The sequence below is a fragment of the Typha latifolia genome, chromosome 12, assembly GCF_019914945.1.
Source record: "Typha latifolia isolate L0001 chromosome 12, TyphaL0001v2, whole genome shotgun sequence".
In the NCBI taxonomy this organism is placed as follows: domain Eukaryota; kingdom Viridiplantae; phylum Streptophyta; class Magnoliopsida; order Poales; family Typhaceae; genus Typha; species Typha latifolia.
Window position 1 is genome coordinate 6,709,047 of NC_133097.1, and position 17,610 is coordinate 6,726,656.

Consider the following 17,610-nt stretch of genomic DNA (forward strand, 5'->3'; position numbering starts at 1 on the left):
CGTGGATCCCTTTGAGCATAATTAAAGTAGGTTCTATTTGTATGTGTTTATATAAGTTCTTACTTTATATTTAAGTGATATTTTACTATTATTATTTTTTGCAACTAAAATCACTTGGAAGATTCTCATCTGTTTAAAATAGTTTATTTTCTACTAAATCTTGTGAAATTTCTTTTAGGTAAATCTCTATTTTTTTCCCCGTTTAACAAACCTAATGTTAGAAAAATAATCTTATTTAATTCGGCTCAAAAGGAAAATAAAACTGAATCAAATTTAAGTTCTTGCACGTATTTACTAAACATTAAATTTTTATTAAGAAAATAAAAATTTGGGATCCTCTCAGTCTAGTCGTGCTATACATGCGATTAGGGCGTGCGGCGGCGATGTTTATAAAAACTCATACTGTGCAAGTGGATGCTCAAATTACAAAAATAAAATCTAATTACTTAGTAGACAAAATACTTCGCTACTTGTGAGTATTCCTTTTAAAAAAAAAATTTATTTCTATTTTAAAATTTATTTTTCAATTGATTAGAATACACCCATAGATTGAGTACCAAAATGTTAAAAATAATAATAATAAACAGATGCACCCACAGATTTTCTAGTCTGTCATTGGCTGTTCATCCACATCTATAAAAAAAATTATTTATCATTCAGTATGTAATCTGACTTAGTCTTATCAATTAATAATATTTTTTTCAGTAAACGAGACGTGGCATCATCAAAACATTTTTTAAAGTAATTGTCTCACTAAGGGTGACCATTTACTTTGAAATGAATAAGAATAAAGTTAGAATTATTTAGTCCAAGTATATTTGTTTTTAATTGATGTCTAACTGGATATTCTTCACAGTCCATCCAAGGGCCAGGATTTCTTCCCAGTGCAACCAACAGTGGAGGATAATTAGAGTTATGTTTAATGGATAATTTTAGATGTATGATCCATTGCATGAATAATTTAACATGAGCAAAGTAGCTTATGCATCTGAGGAATCTTGCATTAATGCATTGGATCAAACTAGTAGTGATTTATTTATTTCTTTTCATCTCGTTACAGAAGTTGGTGAGAGATCTTTAGTGCATGATAGTGATAAGCGTTGTACAATTGACAAAGAGAGATGTTGAGTGACATATTGTACCTTTGGATGATCACTAAAAGATATCACTGAGTGGACTTTGCATTACTTCCACGATTGAGAAGGCAATCTTGAGATATGACATTTAATAGGATAAATTTTGGTGGATCAAATCTCTCACAAAAAAAAGAACAAGAAAAAAAGAGAGAAATAAAGGAGAAAGAAAACACATCAACAACAACAACCTAAGCTAGTCTTAACTCAGATGATAACAGGCTGTTTCAATCATTTGGCCATGACCGGTCGGAAGAGTAACAAGCATGGCTGAACATAATAATCGATCATTCAACGACTAAAGATGAAGATAGAACTAGGAAAATTATCAGCTAAACCAAAAGAATGAGAAGTCACATAATGTATTTATTCTGAATAATTTTCTTGTCCTTTCCAATTGGAATAAACCAATAATCTCAATCATTAGCAATTTCGCAAGGTTCCGCCACGAAGTGAACTACCCACAACAACAACAAAAAAAAACCCTCAGCTTGTGAAGCGATTATTTTTAGGAACTGTAGTTGCACAAATATTTATAGACTACAATCTTTGTGTACCACTTCTAGAAATACAAAATGATACAGATTGGTGTGGTCACCTTCGGAACTTGGATTGCATGATTAGCAGAGCCCTCATGAATGTCAAATTAGCCTGAAAGGAAGAAATCAAATCTCATACAAGGTTTGCTGCGACTGCTAATGACAGCCTCTCATGAACACAAGTGTAAAAAATTTGGATGTTGCATCATGTTAATTTTGAGGGTCACTGTCGCTTCCAAAGGCCAAGTTAAATATCTGATCATAATTGTCTACAAAGTGGACATCAAGACCTTCTTTAACATTATCAGCAAGCTCGTCAAAGTCTCTTCTGTTAGCAGCTGGAAATATAATCGTTTTGACTTCACTCCTCCTTGCAGCAATTGTCTTCTCCTTGACCTGTTGCCATATGGAAAACACCTGTAAATACTTTTAAGTACCAAAGTGACATGCAAAAATGAATGTTTCTTATGAACTTTTCTTTTTATGATTTTGAATGGAATTAGTGACAACAAAAGATATTCCAGACTAGTTACATACCCCACCAATTGGAAGAATTCGCCTAGTCAATGTCACTTCACCCGTCATAGCAAGATCCTTTTTAACAGGCTTTTTCAAAGCAAGTGATAGCATTGATGTTATCATCGTGCACCCTGCACTTGGTCCGTCCTTTGGAGTAGCACCGGCTGGTACATGAAGATGGAGCTTGGTGTTTGCAAAGAATTGATTGTTTGGTTCTTTCTCAAGTAATATTGCTCTGGCAGCTGTATGAGCTATTTGGGCACTCTCCTTCATGACATCACCGAGCTGACCTGTCAGATGAAGTGCGCCTTTCCCATCTCCTTGTTCAATTTGGGTTGTCTCAATGTATAATGTTGAGCCACCGAGTGCAGTCCATGCTAAACCCATTACGACTCCTACTGGAGTCTGATCATATATACGTTCAGCATGGAATACAGGTTTACCCACAAAATCAGGCAAGTTTGGCACATCAACTACAATTTTATCAACCATCTCACTGGAAGCCCCAGTTGCAGTACCATTGCTTTTATTGCCCTGTCAACAGGGGAGTAATGAATCAACAGAGAAAAATTGCAGAGCCTATTCTACTTGATTTTTATCTAACATGCAAATTTGCATCCTATAAAATCAAGGTCTTACTGAAAGTCAGACATGCAAGCATGATCTAGACATAATATGTTGTGCTAACAATGTTACAATATAAACTACTTCGACAGTTAGTTCATGGTTAAACAGTGTCAAACCTCCACACCTCATCTATAGATGCAAGTGTTTGCCCTACCTAGTTAAAGGAGGTTATCCAGATTCTTCAGTTCACATAACATCTACCCTCATTAGATTTACACCGCCTACACACATACAACAGAGAAACAATTTTCCTTTTCCTAAACGGTCCTACCAACTTCCCATATTTGCTGTTAACTTGCCTATTGATATCCAAAACCATTTGAAGAGTATTAATATATCCTGAGGTCATATGACATGATAAGGACACAAAAGGTAGAAGTGTGTACAATATTTGCCAATTTTTAAGTAATTCACATCACTGGGATGTGAAATGTCACTATACCTCTATTTCAATGGGCTGTTCAGTTGCCGAACTATGATCTTGTGTTATATTGGCTTCCTCCTGCTGTGCCTCTTTAATAGATTCAATGTCAGGTTCAGTAGTAACTTCCTCTAGTTCTTTAGATGTGTCTTTGTTACCGTCAGCAGATGGGGTCAAAATTTCCGTATTTTCCCTGAGTTGACCATTAATTGCTATTTTACCAGAATCTTTTGATGTATCATTTGATTCTTGAACTTCTGATTGCTGAAAACTGACATCTGAAGATGGCTGACCTGACACTCCTCGACGGACAAGTTGCAGAGCTATCTATAAGGAAATTTAGGGATAATCAGACAAATATAAGCACTTAAAATGCAGATCATCTATAACAAGCAACTTACAAGGAAAGAATGTTTTGTATTCCTCTCATCTAAATTGAAAGTACCTTTCGATAGATCTTCTCAATTTGTTTTTGTAGGTTGCGAACACCGGCTTCTCGGCAATAATTTTCAATGAGATTAAGAAGAGCTGCATCAGTTACCTCTACCTGTAAATTTAGGAACATAAGTATTCCATCTGGTAGCTCAAAAGTTATCAACACAAAGAAAGATTTACTGATCCCAATTCTGCAACCATAAAATAGCTACCATGTCGTGATTTTCCTATTAACTACAGAGGTTTGCATGGCATTCTTAATTGAAGTCGCCATAAGATATAAATGATCCATGCTCATGTCTACTAATTCACCTTATGGCAGACCACTATTTACGGATAGAAGATCAATTTCAAGAAGGTTTAGACACTGATTAGACATTTCAATTTTAGTGTTATCTTTTAGAAGTATTGATGAAGTTTTGCTGAGCTAATTCTGAGTTGAACCTAGTATTTATTTAGTTTACGTTGAAGAACTTTCTAATCATCAGAAGATGAAAATGCTGTTTTCTGCTAAGAGATTTTCTTTTTGGCCAGACATGACTTCAACTTCTGGACAAACAATTCTAATCTGTTCTTTGATAACTGTCAAACTTATTTAAGTGTTAAATTTAGAACTCTGCAGCATTTAATTTATCTTTTTTTCCTTAAAAAAGTGACTTTTAAAGATATAGTTGGAAGATTGAGCTAATTCATTTTCCTACACATTTCCTAGTGCAGAATGGGCTATATGGTAACTGAGAATTAATGTTAGAAGGTAGCTAGGCATCACACTCAATCAAGATATGACAGCACGCTTATAGGATACATAACATACATGCCAGCATAAACCTTCATTTATCATGTCCCCATACAGTACAAAGCCCAAACGTGAACAGTTTTACAGAATAATCTTCCTCAACAAATTCAGCTTTCGCCTTTCATAAACAAGTTAATGGTGAAATAAGATGGTGATAACAACAAAATGAAAAAAGACACATCAGAATAACAATCCTATAAACTTTTTTTTTATGTAATAAATGCTTTGGCCAATTGGCCATAAATGCTAGAAGAGAAATCCCTGATGTGTCAGAACTACTCATTTTGTGAATGACTGAGTAGTAGATATATAGTAGCATAATTTAAAAAGAAACAATGTCAAAATAGCATCAATATACCATGCCACTGAACTCAGTTGAACAGCAGTTGGCTCAGATTCTTGCAGTTTCATAACACAAAACCCAAAGAGAGGAATAGGATATGTAAACTATGGGGAAAGAAAAAAAATATACCTGCTCAGGCTTGATGCCACAAGCCTCACGAGTTGCCTTTTCCAAATAATCCCTAGCAATATGCATTTTCTCATCAGTAATATAGCCAGCAAGAGCAATGACCTCCATCCTATCCAGGAGAGGATTTGGTATCATCTCAATAACATTTGCTGTGCAGACAAAAAGAACCTGTATTCATGATTCAGAAAATGTGTCAATAGCATCTAAAGAGTAAAATTATTACAGCTGTACACAACAGTCAATTTCAACCTTTGATAATGGCACATTTTACATAATATGGCAATAAAAAAAAAGAAAAGCATATAGTAAACTGCACACCAGTATTACACTAAAGAGAATATCATGCTTACAAAAATTTTCTCCAACATACATAAGTTGAAAACAATTCATTCTGTGAAACAGTTCATGGAGAAACATTCAACTCCATTGAGCTATCTACACCCACCAATGAGCAACAAGCACATTGGCATAAGCGTATATGGTATCTATGGTTACTTGAAAGGGGTAAGAGACATTGTATGTCCCACTCAATTGATGTCAGCTTACGAAATAATTTTCTTCAATTTGTCTATACTCCCATTCTCTACAAATTTCATATGCTCTTTATCATCCAACATCAGTTATATCTTCTTCAATGATTATCAAGTCTTTCATTTTAGACACAATACTTTCTGATATACTGGTAACAATATCCGAGCATAGAGAGAATATATAAATCAAAACTGAAGCTTAACCTATAAAATTGCTTACAGGCTCAATTCTATCAATATCAGACCAACAGGAACTAATTGTCCAGACAGCACCATTGTCAAAACAATTGTCAAATAAAGAATGTCATCACCAGCTTCTTCTCAGAAAACAAAAGCTTAGCCTTTGTTTGTCACCCTTGTAATTTGTTTTGCAATCAATAGTCTATCTAATTAGGAACACCATATAATACATAACAAGCTTCAAGCTGTAAGCCTGTAACTTTTATTTGATAATACATTATTATTTTAAAGCTTCTTCTGGTGATCTTAAACTGTCCAAAATAAAAGGGTTGTGATTTAGCACCCCAAGGAAACAAAGCAAGTAGCTAGGAAAAAAGTTTCTGTAGAAGGATTTCAAACCATTAAACAAAATGTAATAGCTCTACTTTTGATTATCAATATATATCCTGGCAGCTATAGGATGCTAGGTATTCATCCACTGCAGTGATTATCCTCAATGAACTTCATTCAACATTAAACTTCCTAAAAGGTCATCTACACATTAGCACTTGATGTTATAGACTAATTTAAGAGATCGCTGGCACTGACAAGTAAAAACATTTTTAATAAAAGAAGCAGAGCAGCTCTAATGTCATACGCAAACAATTACTCACCTTAGAAAGGTCGATTGGAACATCAAGATAATGGTCAAGGAAATTTGCATTCTGCTCAGGGTCTAGAAGCTCTAACAAAGCACTTGCTGGATCACCAGCATGCCCCCTTCCTAACTGTTTCAACATTTATTACCAAAGATGTCATCTCGTGAGTATATTATGCAACAAAATTTACTGCATGATATGCTAATCTGATGGTAACAAAAATAATACCTTGTCAATCTCATCAATAAGAACTAGAGGGTTAGCTGTTCCGACATTCTTCAGACATTGCACCATCTTTCCAGGCATTGCACCAATATATGTACGACGGTGACCCTGTCGAAAATCAAACAGAAGTGATGATATTTATAGTATGCTGCAAACTTAGAAGTAGTAGAACCCATCAGATGAATTTCCTCATTAATGCAAGGTTAGTATTATACCTTTATTTCAGCAACATCAGCCAAGCCTCCAACTGAAAATCTGTAAAATTTCCTGTCTAGCGCACGTGCAATAGAGCGACCAATGCTGGTTTTGCCAACTCCAGGAGGCCCCGAGAGACATATAATTTTTCCTGCAACAGAATAACAACAGAGGAACTTCATAACTAAAATGAACTAGGTTGGCAATAAAATGTCAAAAACCATTGCATACATGTTAAGAGCTTCCCTCAGCAATTATGTAATTTTGCGAACTCGTTCTACAACCAAGGAAAATACATCAAGAATATTAACAGGAAAATTGCTATTCAAGAGTTAAATAAATAATCTGGGATGTGTCTTAAATAGAGGGAATCTCCTTTCAGGAGTGGAACATATTATAATCCTATTATATGTTAGGAAAGAATTTTAAATTTTTATCCAGTCTCCAACGAATATGAAGACCAACCATCTGAGGCAGGGTGAATTTTTAATATTTAGTATGACATGGTGGCACAACATGTTAAATATGTTTGTCCACACTATAAATCGGTAACTCTGAATTCTCATGTGCTATACATAATATTAGAAGTTAGATGCGAGATCTCAAATATATGAACACTTTAAGCTAGGGGATGTTCTAGCATGTCCACAGGGAAGAGCATAGCATCTCAATAGGGAAAATGGTAAATGAAATAATAGTAAGTGATCGGATCAAGGCAATAGGTGTCGAAGTTATTGTTCTAATGGGGTGACAAAAAAATCAGTTCGTCTTTGTTTGATTGAGTAAATAATAAGAGATGGATTTGTGCTGGAGTAAGTTTATACGGGAAGCTTTGAGACTAGCTTCTGCTATTTCCACAAGATTTGTCAAACCTTCTATCATCAAGATAACGGTATAAGTTGGCCCTGCTAACAATGGACCGACAATATTACTATCCACTATCACCCATCACTGACAAGAATATATATTCGTGATGCATGGAAAGAATGATTCAGAAGTAGAAGGCCCAAGTAGCACCTCTCCAGGAACTGTTAATAAAGCATGTTGGTAAATACTGTTATAGTTACTATACTTATATAGAAAGTTCAGAATAATTATGATAGCAAATATCAACTAACATAACTGCCAAATCAAAGCAAGGATAGACTTGCCTTGGGATATTCCTCTTAGTTTTCCAACAGCTATAAATTCCAATATCCTCTCCTTCACGTCGGATAAACCATAATGGTCTTCATCCAAAATTTGTTGAGCATGATTGACATCAAAGTTTTCTTCACTGAAGAATTATAAAAAAATAAAAAGAGGAGCATAAGTTTCTCCATTTGTCCAAGAACCAAAATATATTCCACCAATGAAGCAATAGAGAAGTTAAAGATAATCCAAAGTACTATAATATTGTCTCTGTGACAGTATTTCAGAAGCAAAAAAGGAAAGAAACTACTAAAAAACTAATTAAAGAAATATTCCGTCCACCAATTAATAGGTAACTACTATAGGTAATGCAGACCCTGGACAAATTTACAGCTATTTTTTTTCTACACAATTTATTTTGCTACATAGAATCTGCAAAAAGTGAAGTGAACTTCTAAGATAGGTTTCAAAATGTACAACTACCAACAGTGAGAGAGATTTGGTCATGGAATAACAAAGTTCAGCAACTAAAGAATAGGGTCCAACTGAAATGAAGATATTCACGCAATGTCAAATGCAACAATTATAGGAGGTAATAGTCATATTTATGCAAGTCATAGAGGAAGGATATTAGTAGGTATGACAAAATAAATAATAATATGGCCAAAGAAAACCAAGTTAACAGATACAGAACATCTGAAACAGATTTTATCATTTTAAGCTATAGCACAAAGCAACAGGAAGAGAACTAAAACATGAAATGCTGCTATCAAGTTGATGGTCATGCACAAGTTATAAAATGGTATCATGTATGCTCCGCAAGGAAACTGATGAAAGGTCACAAATATAAGAACAAGGATATGCACTCTTAAAAGATAAATATGCCTGCAAAGAACAAAACAACCAGAAAAAAGAAGTAAAAGACTAGGCATACAAATAATACAGATAAAGGTCACATACACACCAAAAAAAAAATTAAAAAAAAAATATTCACCACTAGGTGATAGAAGATAAATTTGACAAGATCATAAGCCAGAATATAAACCCATCTCTCAAGAGTTTAGTATCAATTCACTTGAAAAAAGTCTATAAGAAGATGGTGGTTTGAAACCTGTAGTTTCCCCAGGGCAATGAAGTCAGCCAATCAAGATAATTCCGAGTTACATTGAACTCGCTAGAACTGGCTTCCAGCAGCTGCAGCTTTGTGAGCTCTTCTTCTATAACTTGCATGACATGAGGAGGACATTTCTCCTTATTTGGTTCAATTCTTTCCCTAAATTTTGCTATGTCACAGAATAAACAAATTATGTAACAATTAGCTTTATCCATTTGAAATTTTGAATAATGTAGTGAATATGTAATTCTGTTCTCTTAATATATATGTAATTCTCAATTCAATGATGTTGATTATTCAAAACTAACCAGAGAGGGCTGTTTTGTCATCAGTCTCCAAGCCAAGCTCCTGCATCATGACAACTGATTTTGATGATAATGCAATGGAAGAGCAACCTTTCCAATCAAATTTATAAAACAATTTACACTGATGCAGATCAGGATACATGCCATCATGCAATTACGAGGTAGAAGTTCGAGGATTGCCCATATCTAATGCATACCTTCATTTTATCATCCTCTCATAAACGTTAAAGTAACAACCTTAGAAAGAAAACTAACTTACCTTCTTTATCGCTTTGAGTTGCTCATTCAACAAATAGCGCCGCTGCTCACCGCTTATTTTTTCTTCTATTGCCTTTGCGATTGATTCCTAAGACAGAATCTCACAGAGATTAGGCATAGTTCCAATTAATATGCAAATAAGGGGGGGAAAAAAAGAAACAGAAGTGGCTATACCAACCTGTATCTTACTGATCTCCATCTCTTTCTTCACTAGTTCTAGAGTTAGTTTCAACCGTTTGTACACCTGGCAAAAATGACAATGATAAGAACATTTTGCCTTAAATGCTAAAACCTTAAAACTGACTTAAGAAGATAATAAATGATCTAATTTTGTAATAATCATTTATATATATACAAACAGCGAAATAAATTACTAAGTCCATTTAGCCATCTTACTGTTGGGTTTGGATAGGTCAATTTGGCTGCTAATGTTATACCCATATTGGATCCATTATAACTTTCTTACATGAGGTCATTGGCTTCTAAAATTTTCATGTATGGAAACCACTTACACCACCTGATTAACTTCAAGATCACAGCAGTTAATCTTTACAAGTCTGACTCTAAACAGCAAAATGAAATATTGAGACCATGTATGAAATCCCAGGGTGGACTCACTGATAATAACAACATTCTGCTCAAGCTTAACAATAATTAACAATTTAAGTTATAATCTCCTTTAGAAGGGTCGATCAAAGCTTAAACTTGTTGATTACAACTATCTCTTGTACTGAGTGTGACAATACAGATGAAAAAAGTGAAATGCCTTCTTTACGGAAACATGGATAATTCCATACTCTTGCCCTATCTATTATATCGGATACGATACTCATCGGATACATATCGAATATTTCCTTACATATCCGAATTTCTAAAAATAAAATTAATATTGTGGATACTTCCGAGATTCCTGTCAATATGAGTCAAGAAGACTATTACTTTTGATTTCCTCTCGGATTTAAAAAGTTTCTCTTTGTGAAAAGATTGAGTTCACTGGTTTATTTTATGATCCATGTTAGAAAATCACGTTACAATGATCAATTTCTCAACTCATAAATTGAATTTGCTTATTTATCTTACATCTTAGTTAGTAATATATATGTAATGTAGTAGTTCTTTATTACGAATGGTAGTTATTTGGAGAAATTGCACTTTATCTTCCCATGGCTTGGCTTAATTTCACAAACGAACATGTACTTGTAACTTAAACACTTAACTCCCCTGCGATCTTAACTAAAGAGCAACTGTTATTCTCTTCATCATATTTAACGAAATTAAAGGTCTAATTTAAAGATCTTCATTATAGATAAAGTTATGAGGATTGAACAAGTTTTCCAACATATCTCAAATATACGATTGGATTCCAAATGATAAAAATATAACAAATATGTTGAACAGATGTATATTTTATATATTTGTCATCTAAAATTTGATTTGTATTATTTTTAAATGCATTGAAAAACCTATCAAATCCTCCACAACTTTGTCTCTAATAAGGATGTTCAAATTTGACTTGTGTTTGATCAATTATGATGAATATAATAACGGTTGCATTTTAATCAAGACCACATGAGAATTAAGAGTTTAAATTAAAGGTATACAAGGATTTTGTGGAACTAAGACATAAATATATATACATATCTAAGCTACGTAACATAGGCATATTATATCCTTAGTTTTCAAGAATTATTGTATTTACGTATCTTTATTGTATGTGTCCATATCACATGTCTGTATTCATGCTTCATAGCAGGTGTGTTTCCATGAACAATTCGAGAATTAGATGTTTTCAGATGTGGGATACTATATTCTATTTCCTTCTGGAACAAATGTGTATCAGAAAGGCAAATAGGCAACCGACTTGATTTAAATTGAAAAAATTCAGAAGAAGGCAAATTCAAAAGACATCAGAAAATGTATTATTTGCAGGGTAAATTATTAACAATTTGTATTCTTGTCTTAAGAGTTAAGATAATTCATTGACCTTTATGCATGCTGATATAGATAGAAAAGATGATAGACTATATGAGTAGCAACAAGCAAATAAATCCCTTCTGATAGCTCAACCATGCTACAACATGTAAGGAAGATATATAATCTACTTTGGATATTTTCTATTATATTTTTGATAAGTAATATGAACAAATGTATCTTTCCTTTTCAAACCCAACATTTAAAGAAGAGTAAGATCCAAGAGCCCAAGTAATGTGTGATACAAATTCCAATACATAACACATGATAACAACTCAGGAGGCTACTACTCCACCATAAATTTTAATTGGATTATCCAACCTAATTTAGCCAAGCAAGGATAACATGTTGCAGTAGTTCATGAAAATAGAGAGAGATTTGTGAAAACTACAATGGAGCCAGACTGGCTTATTCTAGATAAGATTTCTTACATCGAGTTCTTCAAGAACTTGTTGGCAGAGTAACTTGTTAGCACCAGATATAGCAGCGCCAAAATCTGCTAGCCTTGGATAATTAAAATCACCAATATGCTGTAATTTCCAAGAAAAATGTACTGTTAGTAAAAAGTCTAGGGGCTAAAAAGCAGTTGAAACTATACACTAGTAGAACTACAAAAAGTTCAAATAGAAGTTGGCACCCAAGAAAAATAAGATAAATATAACGTGCATACTGAGAGAACAATAATAGCAAGTAATCCTTATCCAATAAACCATAGAATTAAGAAACATGAACTTCTTTTATACCACCAAGTGGTGCACAGCTATTCAGAATAAACTGACCATAGAGTCGCACAAATAAATGATCTATTAACAACTTTACCAAATATGAACTACAGAAAAGGTAAGCAGAAGCATTACCTATAGCCTATCACCATTTAACTAGTATCTAGCAATTTTAGTAAGATTTCTCAAAAATGCCGGGATAAAAGAAGTTAGTTAAATTATCTTTTTTTATTGACAAAAAGAGGACAGTTAATGTGATATTTTTTCACCTGGCAAAACAAAATCATACGGACTAACTTTCAATACTTTACAAAAGAAATGAAAAAGAAAATTACCTGTGTATATGTTTGAACATGATCTCTCCAAAGAGAACTAGTCTTCAGAACATCTCTCAAGGTTGATATAACTTCAAAAGAAGTTGCCTTGATTACATCATCATCCTTATTGTAAGGCTTTTCCTGCAAAGTAAGCAGTATGAGTTAAGCCGACACAAGCAACTTTCCAGAATAGGCATCGAAGGGCACTCTTATAGACCCTAAAATGATTATGTATTTAGCTAACAATATCAACAGTCACAGTCCAGTTCTACGGAGTAGAAGTGCCAACATACAGCAGGAAAGTTTGTCCATTATCACATTTTACTCTAGCATCCAGCTCACAGTAGACATGACTTCATTGAGTCACAAAAAGAACAGCAGAGGAATTAAAAAGGGAACAAAAATGCTGGTACTAAAATAATAACCAAAAATTAAGCATCAACTTAATAGGGAAATAGCTGCCAAATTAGAAATTTATTGTGTCTTGCTACATAGAAGCACATGAAAGTGTTAGAATATAAATTATAAAAAATGTTATCTAGTAGCTTAAATTTCTAGAATAGTTGGTAAGTTAACATAGTACCAAAGCAAAGATTCTAAGTTAGGAAACTGCTAGGCCCATCTTTCATTTAATTATAGAATTTTCAATCCATTAAAATGTCAACCCAAAAGTGGGGAGGAGTGTTAGAATATAAAAATATTTTTTGCTGGCTTATTGGAGGGGAGCTTATGGGTTACTTTGAGAAGAAAAGTTCCAATACGGCCTGGTGGCAGGAACAATTGCAAATCTATTGCAAGGTTTGAGGATATAGAAGCATAATGACTTTTCAAGCATAGCACACGTTAATCTTCAGCTACGACATGGAGTTATAGTTGTTCCAACTTCCAACTTGAAAAGGGGAAAAGGGTTGTCACTTGTCAGAATAAACTAGAGATCAAATCATGAAATCTCCCACTCATAATAAAATTAAGCAGAATAAATCTTTGACATGGAAAGAAGCCAATAAATAGAGAAAGCAACGGAAGAAAACTGTGGAATAAAGTTTCATATAATTAATGAAAGGATAATGCTTCGTATGGTCATGATGAAAAGGAAGACTGATGAAATAGAGGAAATGGTACCTTTAGGTGGTCGACTTTCACAGTAAGTGGATCCTCCTCAACCTGTGAAATGTAGGTTGCTATATAAATCCCTTCATGGATACACAGAATCAAAATGAAAGCTGCTAAGTCTCTTAAACAATAATATACCATCTCAGTAATCCGAAGGCGTCGATGACCAATGAGAACTACCTGATCCCCTTGTATACTGGTTATCTATAAGAACAAGTGCTAGATAGCAAAAACATTAGAGAATGATCTAAAAAATTTCCATAATATATGATTGGAAGGACACTATACATAGTTGGACCCAAAAGAAAAGAGATACCTGGGCGAGCGTACCAACTTCATGAAGGCGCTTGAACAGTTCTTTTCCTTTTAGATCATAAATGCCCTTTTCTGTTTCTGAACCAGATGCAACATTTGGATCAGTCCCTGCCTCATCTTTAAGAAGAAAAGCACCTGCATATGGAATCGATCTTTTACGGTTCTCCACTAAAGCTGCTAACAACTTGGGATCCTGCAAACAAGTTTATAGTTTTTCTTGTGACATACTTTTACAAATTTTCTATCACATGCTAGATTTCCTCAATATCTAGAAAAAAAAGTTACTAGAGAGACCAGACAAGGTAAATAATATAGTCAAGATAAATTAATTTAAGACTCCAAAAAGATGATTTAAACATTGCCAACTAGAAGAATATTTGATGTAAATATGAGCTCTTACAGACCACTAGATAATAATTCACTTGGAAAAGCCTAAAGATTTGTCTCAACAATTTTAGAATCACTTAAAAGTTAAAATTTTTCTTTCCTACTCATTATTCACAACATTTTCATCTTTAGCATGTAAGGAATAAACCGCCACTTTTTGTAAATTCTGGTACAGGAGAGGCTTGACTATCATCCAAGTTATTCAATTCTTCAAGATGTGAGGTTACCTGCAGAAAATGCAAATCATTATTGTCGTCCCCCTCTATATTCTAGTAGATGCTGCAACTTTGACACTTTTTTCCAGTGTCCCAGCAGCTAAACCTAGTAACCTACCATCATTTTCTCATCAAAAGTCATATTCATGTCTGGACTCCTATATCGCCCTCTATCAGGATCCTAAAAGAACATGCCTTGGCCCCAAAGAAATTAACAATCTAAGCACATCTTTCAGTTCATGAACCCTACTCATATTAATCAATATGCCCTCTTTCAACTCTGGATTCAAATTTCCTCACAGTATTTTGATTGATCCAGAGTTTAAATATTTGATTGCACCAACTTCAACACTTTCTTCAGTATTCTTACTGTTGAACCTACCACTGATCTCCCAAGGAAAAGCCGCATTCATGCTCGGACTCTCTTTATCAGCCTCCAAAGATCATAACCGTAAAAAAATATAATTAACTTGTTCAGAGAACTGAACCATAATCCAGAACAGGAACCTAGAATTTGTGCAGCAAAGCAGTCGTGTCAAAAAAGTAATTCTAGCTAACTCCTGAAACCTTGCAATTTCCACTGCAAACCATATGATAAAGTAATCGATTGTTAAGGAATGAAAGCATTATGGATAACTTAGGAATCACATAATAAAAAGCATTGAAATGTGAATACTGATAAACTAGAGCCTTCAATAAAACAATCAATAAAATTTTAAAAAAAATGATCATCTTTTAAGTCCAACAAATATAAGAAAACATACCTTCACATATATTGGCATGTAAAAGCCAGGAAACAAAGGTCTATGGGGCAATGGCAATGCTATAACCTGTCACAAAGCAAAGAAAAAAAAGGAAAATAATGTGAAAACAAGCACCTTGATTGAAAGAATGATGTTCATAATTATCTAACTTGTGAAATATATATATTAATAAAAGATGACAGTGAACTACTACTGCAATTTGGTAACGAGTAGGAAAACATTCTATGGAAATTGTTGAGACAATTAAACAGGTCAAGTAAAATCATAGCTTGAGGACTCTAAAAAGGTGCAGAAAAAAAAAGATTATTTTTCTTTCTTGGGCTATTTGAGTTGAACTTTAAGGCTTATTTGGATAGACAAAATTCCAACAGGAATATGTGGGAATTACCCTTAGAAAAATCCAAAGGAATAGGAAATATTTCCTAAGTGAGTGTTTCCAAAGCATTTTCTAAGGAAATTTTTCCATGGGAAATAGCTCTTCCCTACACTCTCCTCTCCCTTCCCCCTTCCCCCTTCTCCGTCTCTCCCTCTCCCTCCCTCTCTCACCAGACACTCCTTTTCTTCTCCACCCACCATCACCACCTGCACCTCCTCCCCTTCCCAACTCCTCCTCCATCTCTCTATTATTTCCCTCTAAATTTCATACGATATTCAAACAAGAAAAAGTAAATCAATCCGAAGGAAAAAAAAATTGCATGAGATTCTTTATTTGCAGCTTTGAATTCCTACCTGTTAAGATTCCTACAGGGAATTTTGCCAAAGTACCCAAACAAGTCCTTAATAAGTTATTTCTTTTCCTCTGAACATTGGTGATTACATTCATAATTTCTCTTGAACAATCTTTTGCGACCCCAGGAATGGAAAATAGAATCAAAATTTGACCTAAATAAGATGTACAAATCATCTGTATCACGATGATTCCTTATTGTTTCACAATAGAGATAACTTGTAAGCAACATGGAACTACACTTTTGCCCAATGGACATATAACTCCAGTAACACCACCAACCTCATAAATCTTAATCAAATCAAACTATGCAAAGAGAAATACTAAAATTCCCAATGTCACACTCACAACCTCAAACAAAGTTTCGATCTCTATGAAAGAAAACTGACCGACAAATAATCTTCCGGTCGGGGATTAGTGGAAACGATCGCGGAAGAGGCCTTCGACTCGGACTCTTCTACGCCGCCACCTTCGGCGGCGGTTTCCGCTTCCTCCACCGCCTTCGCCTCCCTGGGCGGGTCCGAACCATCGCCGGATTCCGAACAGAAGAAAACCCTCTTCCCAAAAACCGACACATAGCCGTTCGATCCCCTCAAAGAACCCAAAACTCGCAGCAAAGGGGATCTCCCATCTCCCCCATTGCAGAACCTCGACGGAAATCTCGACGACCGGGTCTGGAAACGGCCCTGGGCGCACGAAGCCGAGAGAATCTTGAGCATGGAGTACGGGAGATCGAAAGAAACCAGCAAAAAGATCGAATTTTTCGAAGGTTCGCCGGTTTCTTGCGCCGGAATTCTTCAGCTATCTATAGGTTTCGCGCGAGGGAGAGAGAAAAAAAGAAAAAGGCGAGAAGGCCAAACCAAAACCCCTTCAAAACCCTCGAGTTTCGCCGACTTGGGAAGGCATTCTAGCTCTACAAAAAGAGCAAGGAATCCACCACAAGTTGTCCACGTGGTGCGGCCTCATTGGCTAACTAGTGAAAGTGCGCTCGGACTGGGGGGTAGCAAATTCCTACAAGCTATCTTGTGCCCAAAATTTATAAAATTGGGCTGGGCTAATATTTTATGAATAATGGGCCAATTTTTTTACGACTCGATCATAAAGCGGTTATATTTTAATTGCTTTTAAAATACTACATTTTTTAAAAGATAAATTATTTCTACAATAACTATTAATTTCTCTCTTTTAATCCAGCAGTTGAGATTAATTAGTACTAAATAAAATTCACCGAAAGTACCAACTAATTTATTCATATTTTATTTCTCTCTCTTAGTTATCTATTTTCTTATAAAAATATAAAAATAATAATTAATTGATAAAAGTCAGCACTCCTATTATTAGGAAACCGTGATAAGAATAAATAATAAGAAAATACTTAAATTCTAGTTTATTTATCAATTAATCTAGTCACGTATATAAAATATCTATTACCCGAATTACTATTAGCAAATGACTAAAATACCCTTTTCAAATGTTAGTGTGTGAAATACTTCTCTTGCTCTCGAGCTTTTTAAGCAATTGATACGAGGGCAAAATAATCTTTTTGAGAGGTTAAAATTTA

General features: G+C 34.5%; 1 protein-coding gene across 1 annotated transcript; it reads right to left on the reverse strand.

Moving 5' to 3' along the window:
- Positions 1-1,479: 1,479 nt before the first annotated feature.
- LOC140799134 (lon protease homolog, mitochondrial-like) lies at positions 1,480-16,940 on the reverse strand. Its single transcript, XM_073153287.1, has 20 exons — positions 16,439-16,940; positions 15,323-15,388; positions 13,958-14,149; positions 13,780-13,845; positions 13,651-13,692; positions 12,547-12,669; positions 11,921-12,019; positions 9,697-9,762; positions 9,520-9,606; positions 9,264-9,303; positions 8,953-9,124; positions 7,862-7,986; positions 6,731-6,861; positions 6,519-6,623; positions 6,306-6,419; positions 4,943-5,110; positions 3,685-3,786; positions 3,261-3,566; positions 2,210-2,725; positions 1,480-2,068 (listed from the first exon to the last, which is right to left on the reverse strand). Exons 1-20 carry the CDS (start codon positions 16,766-16,768, stop codon positions 1,883-1,885), a joined length of 3,036 nt encoding a protein of 1,011 aa, XP_073009388.1. The 5' UTR covers positions 16,769-16,940; the 3' UTR covers positions 1,480-1,882.
- Positions 16,941-17,610: the final 670 nt, after the last annotated feature.

What these genes read in the sequence shown, in the direction of transcription:
- LOC140799134 (XM_073153287.1), bottom strand. Translation starts at nt 16,768, where the DNA reads ATGCTCAAGATTCTCTCGGCTTCGTGCGCCCAGGGCCGTTTCCAGACC. An exon ending in ACATGCCAATATATGTGAAG is followed by an intron (nt 14,150 to 15,322) that starts GTATGTTTTCTT and finishes ACTTGTTTGCAG; the next exon opens with GATCCCAAGTTGTTAGCAGC. An exon ending in TGACAAAACAGCCCTCTCTG is followed by an intron (nt 9,125 to 9,263) that starts GTTAGTTTTGAA and finishes TCTGTGACATAG; the next exon opens with CAAAATTTAGGGAAAGAATT.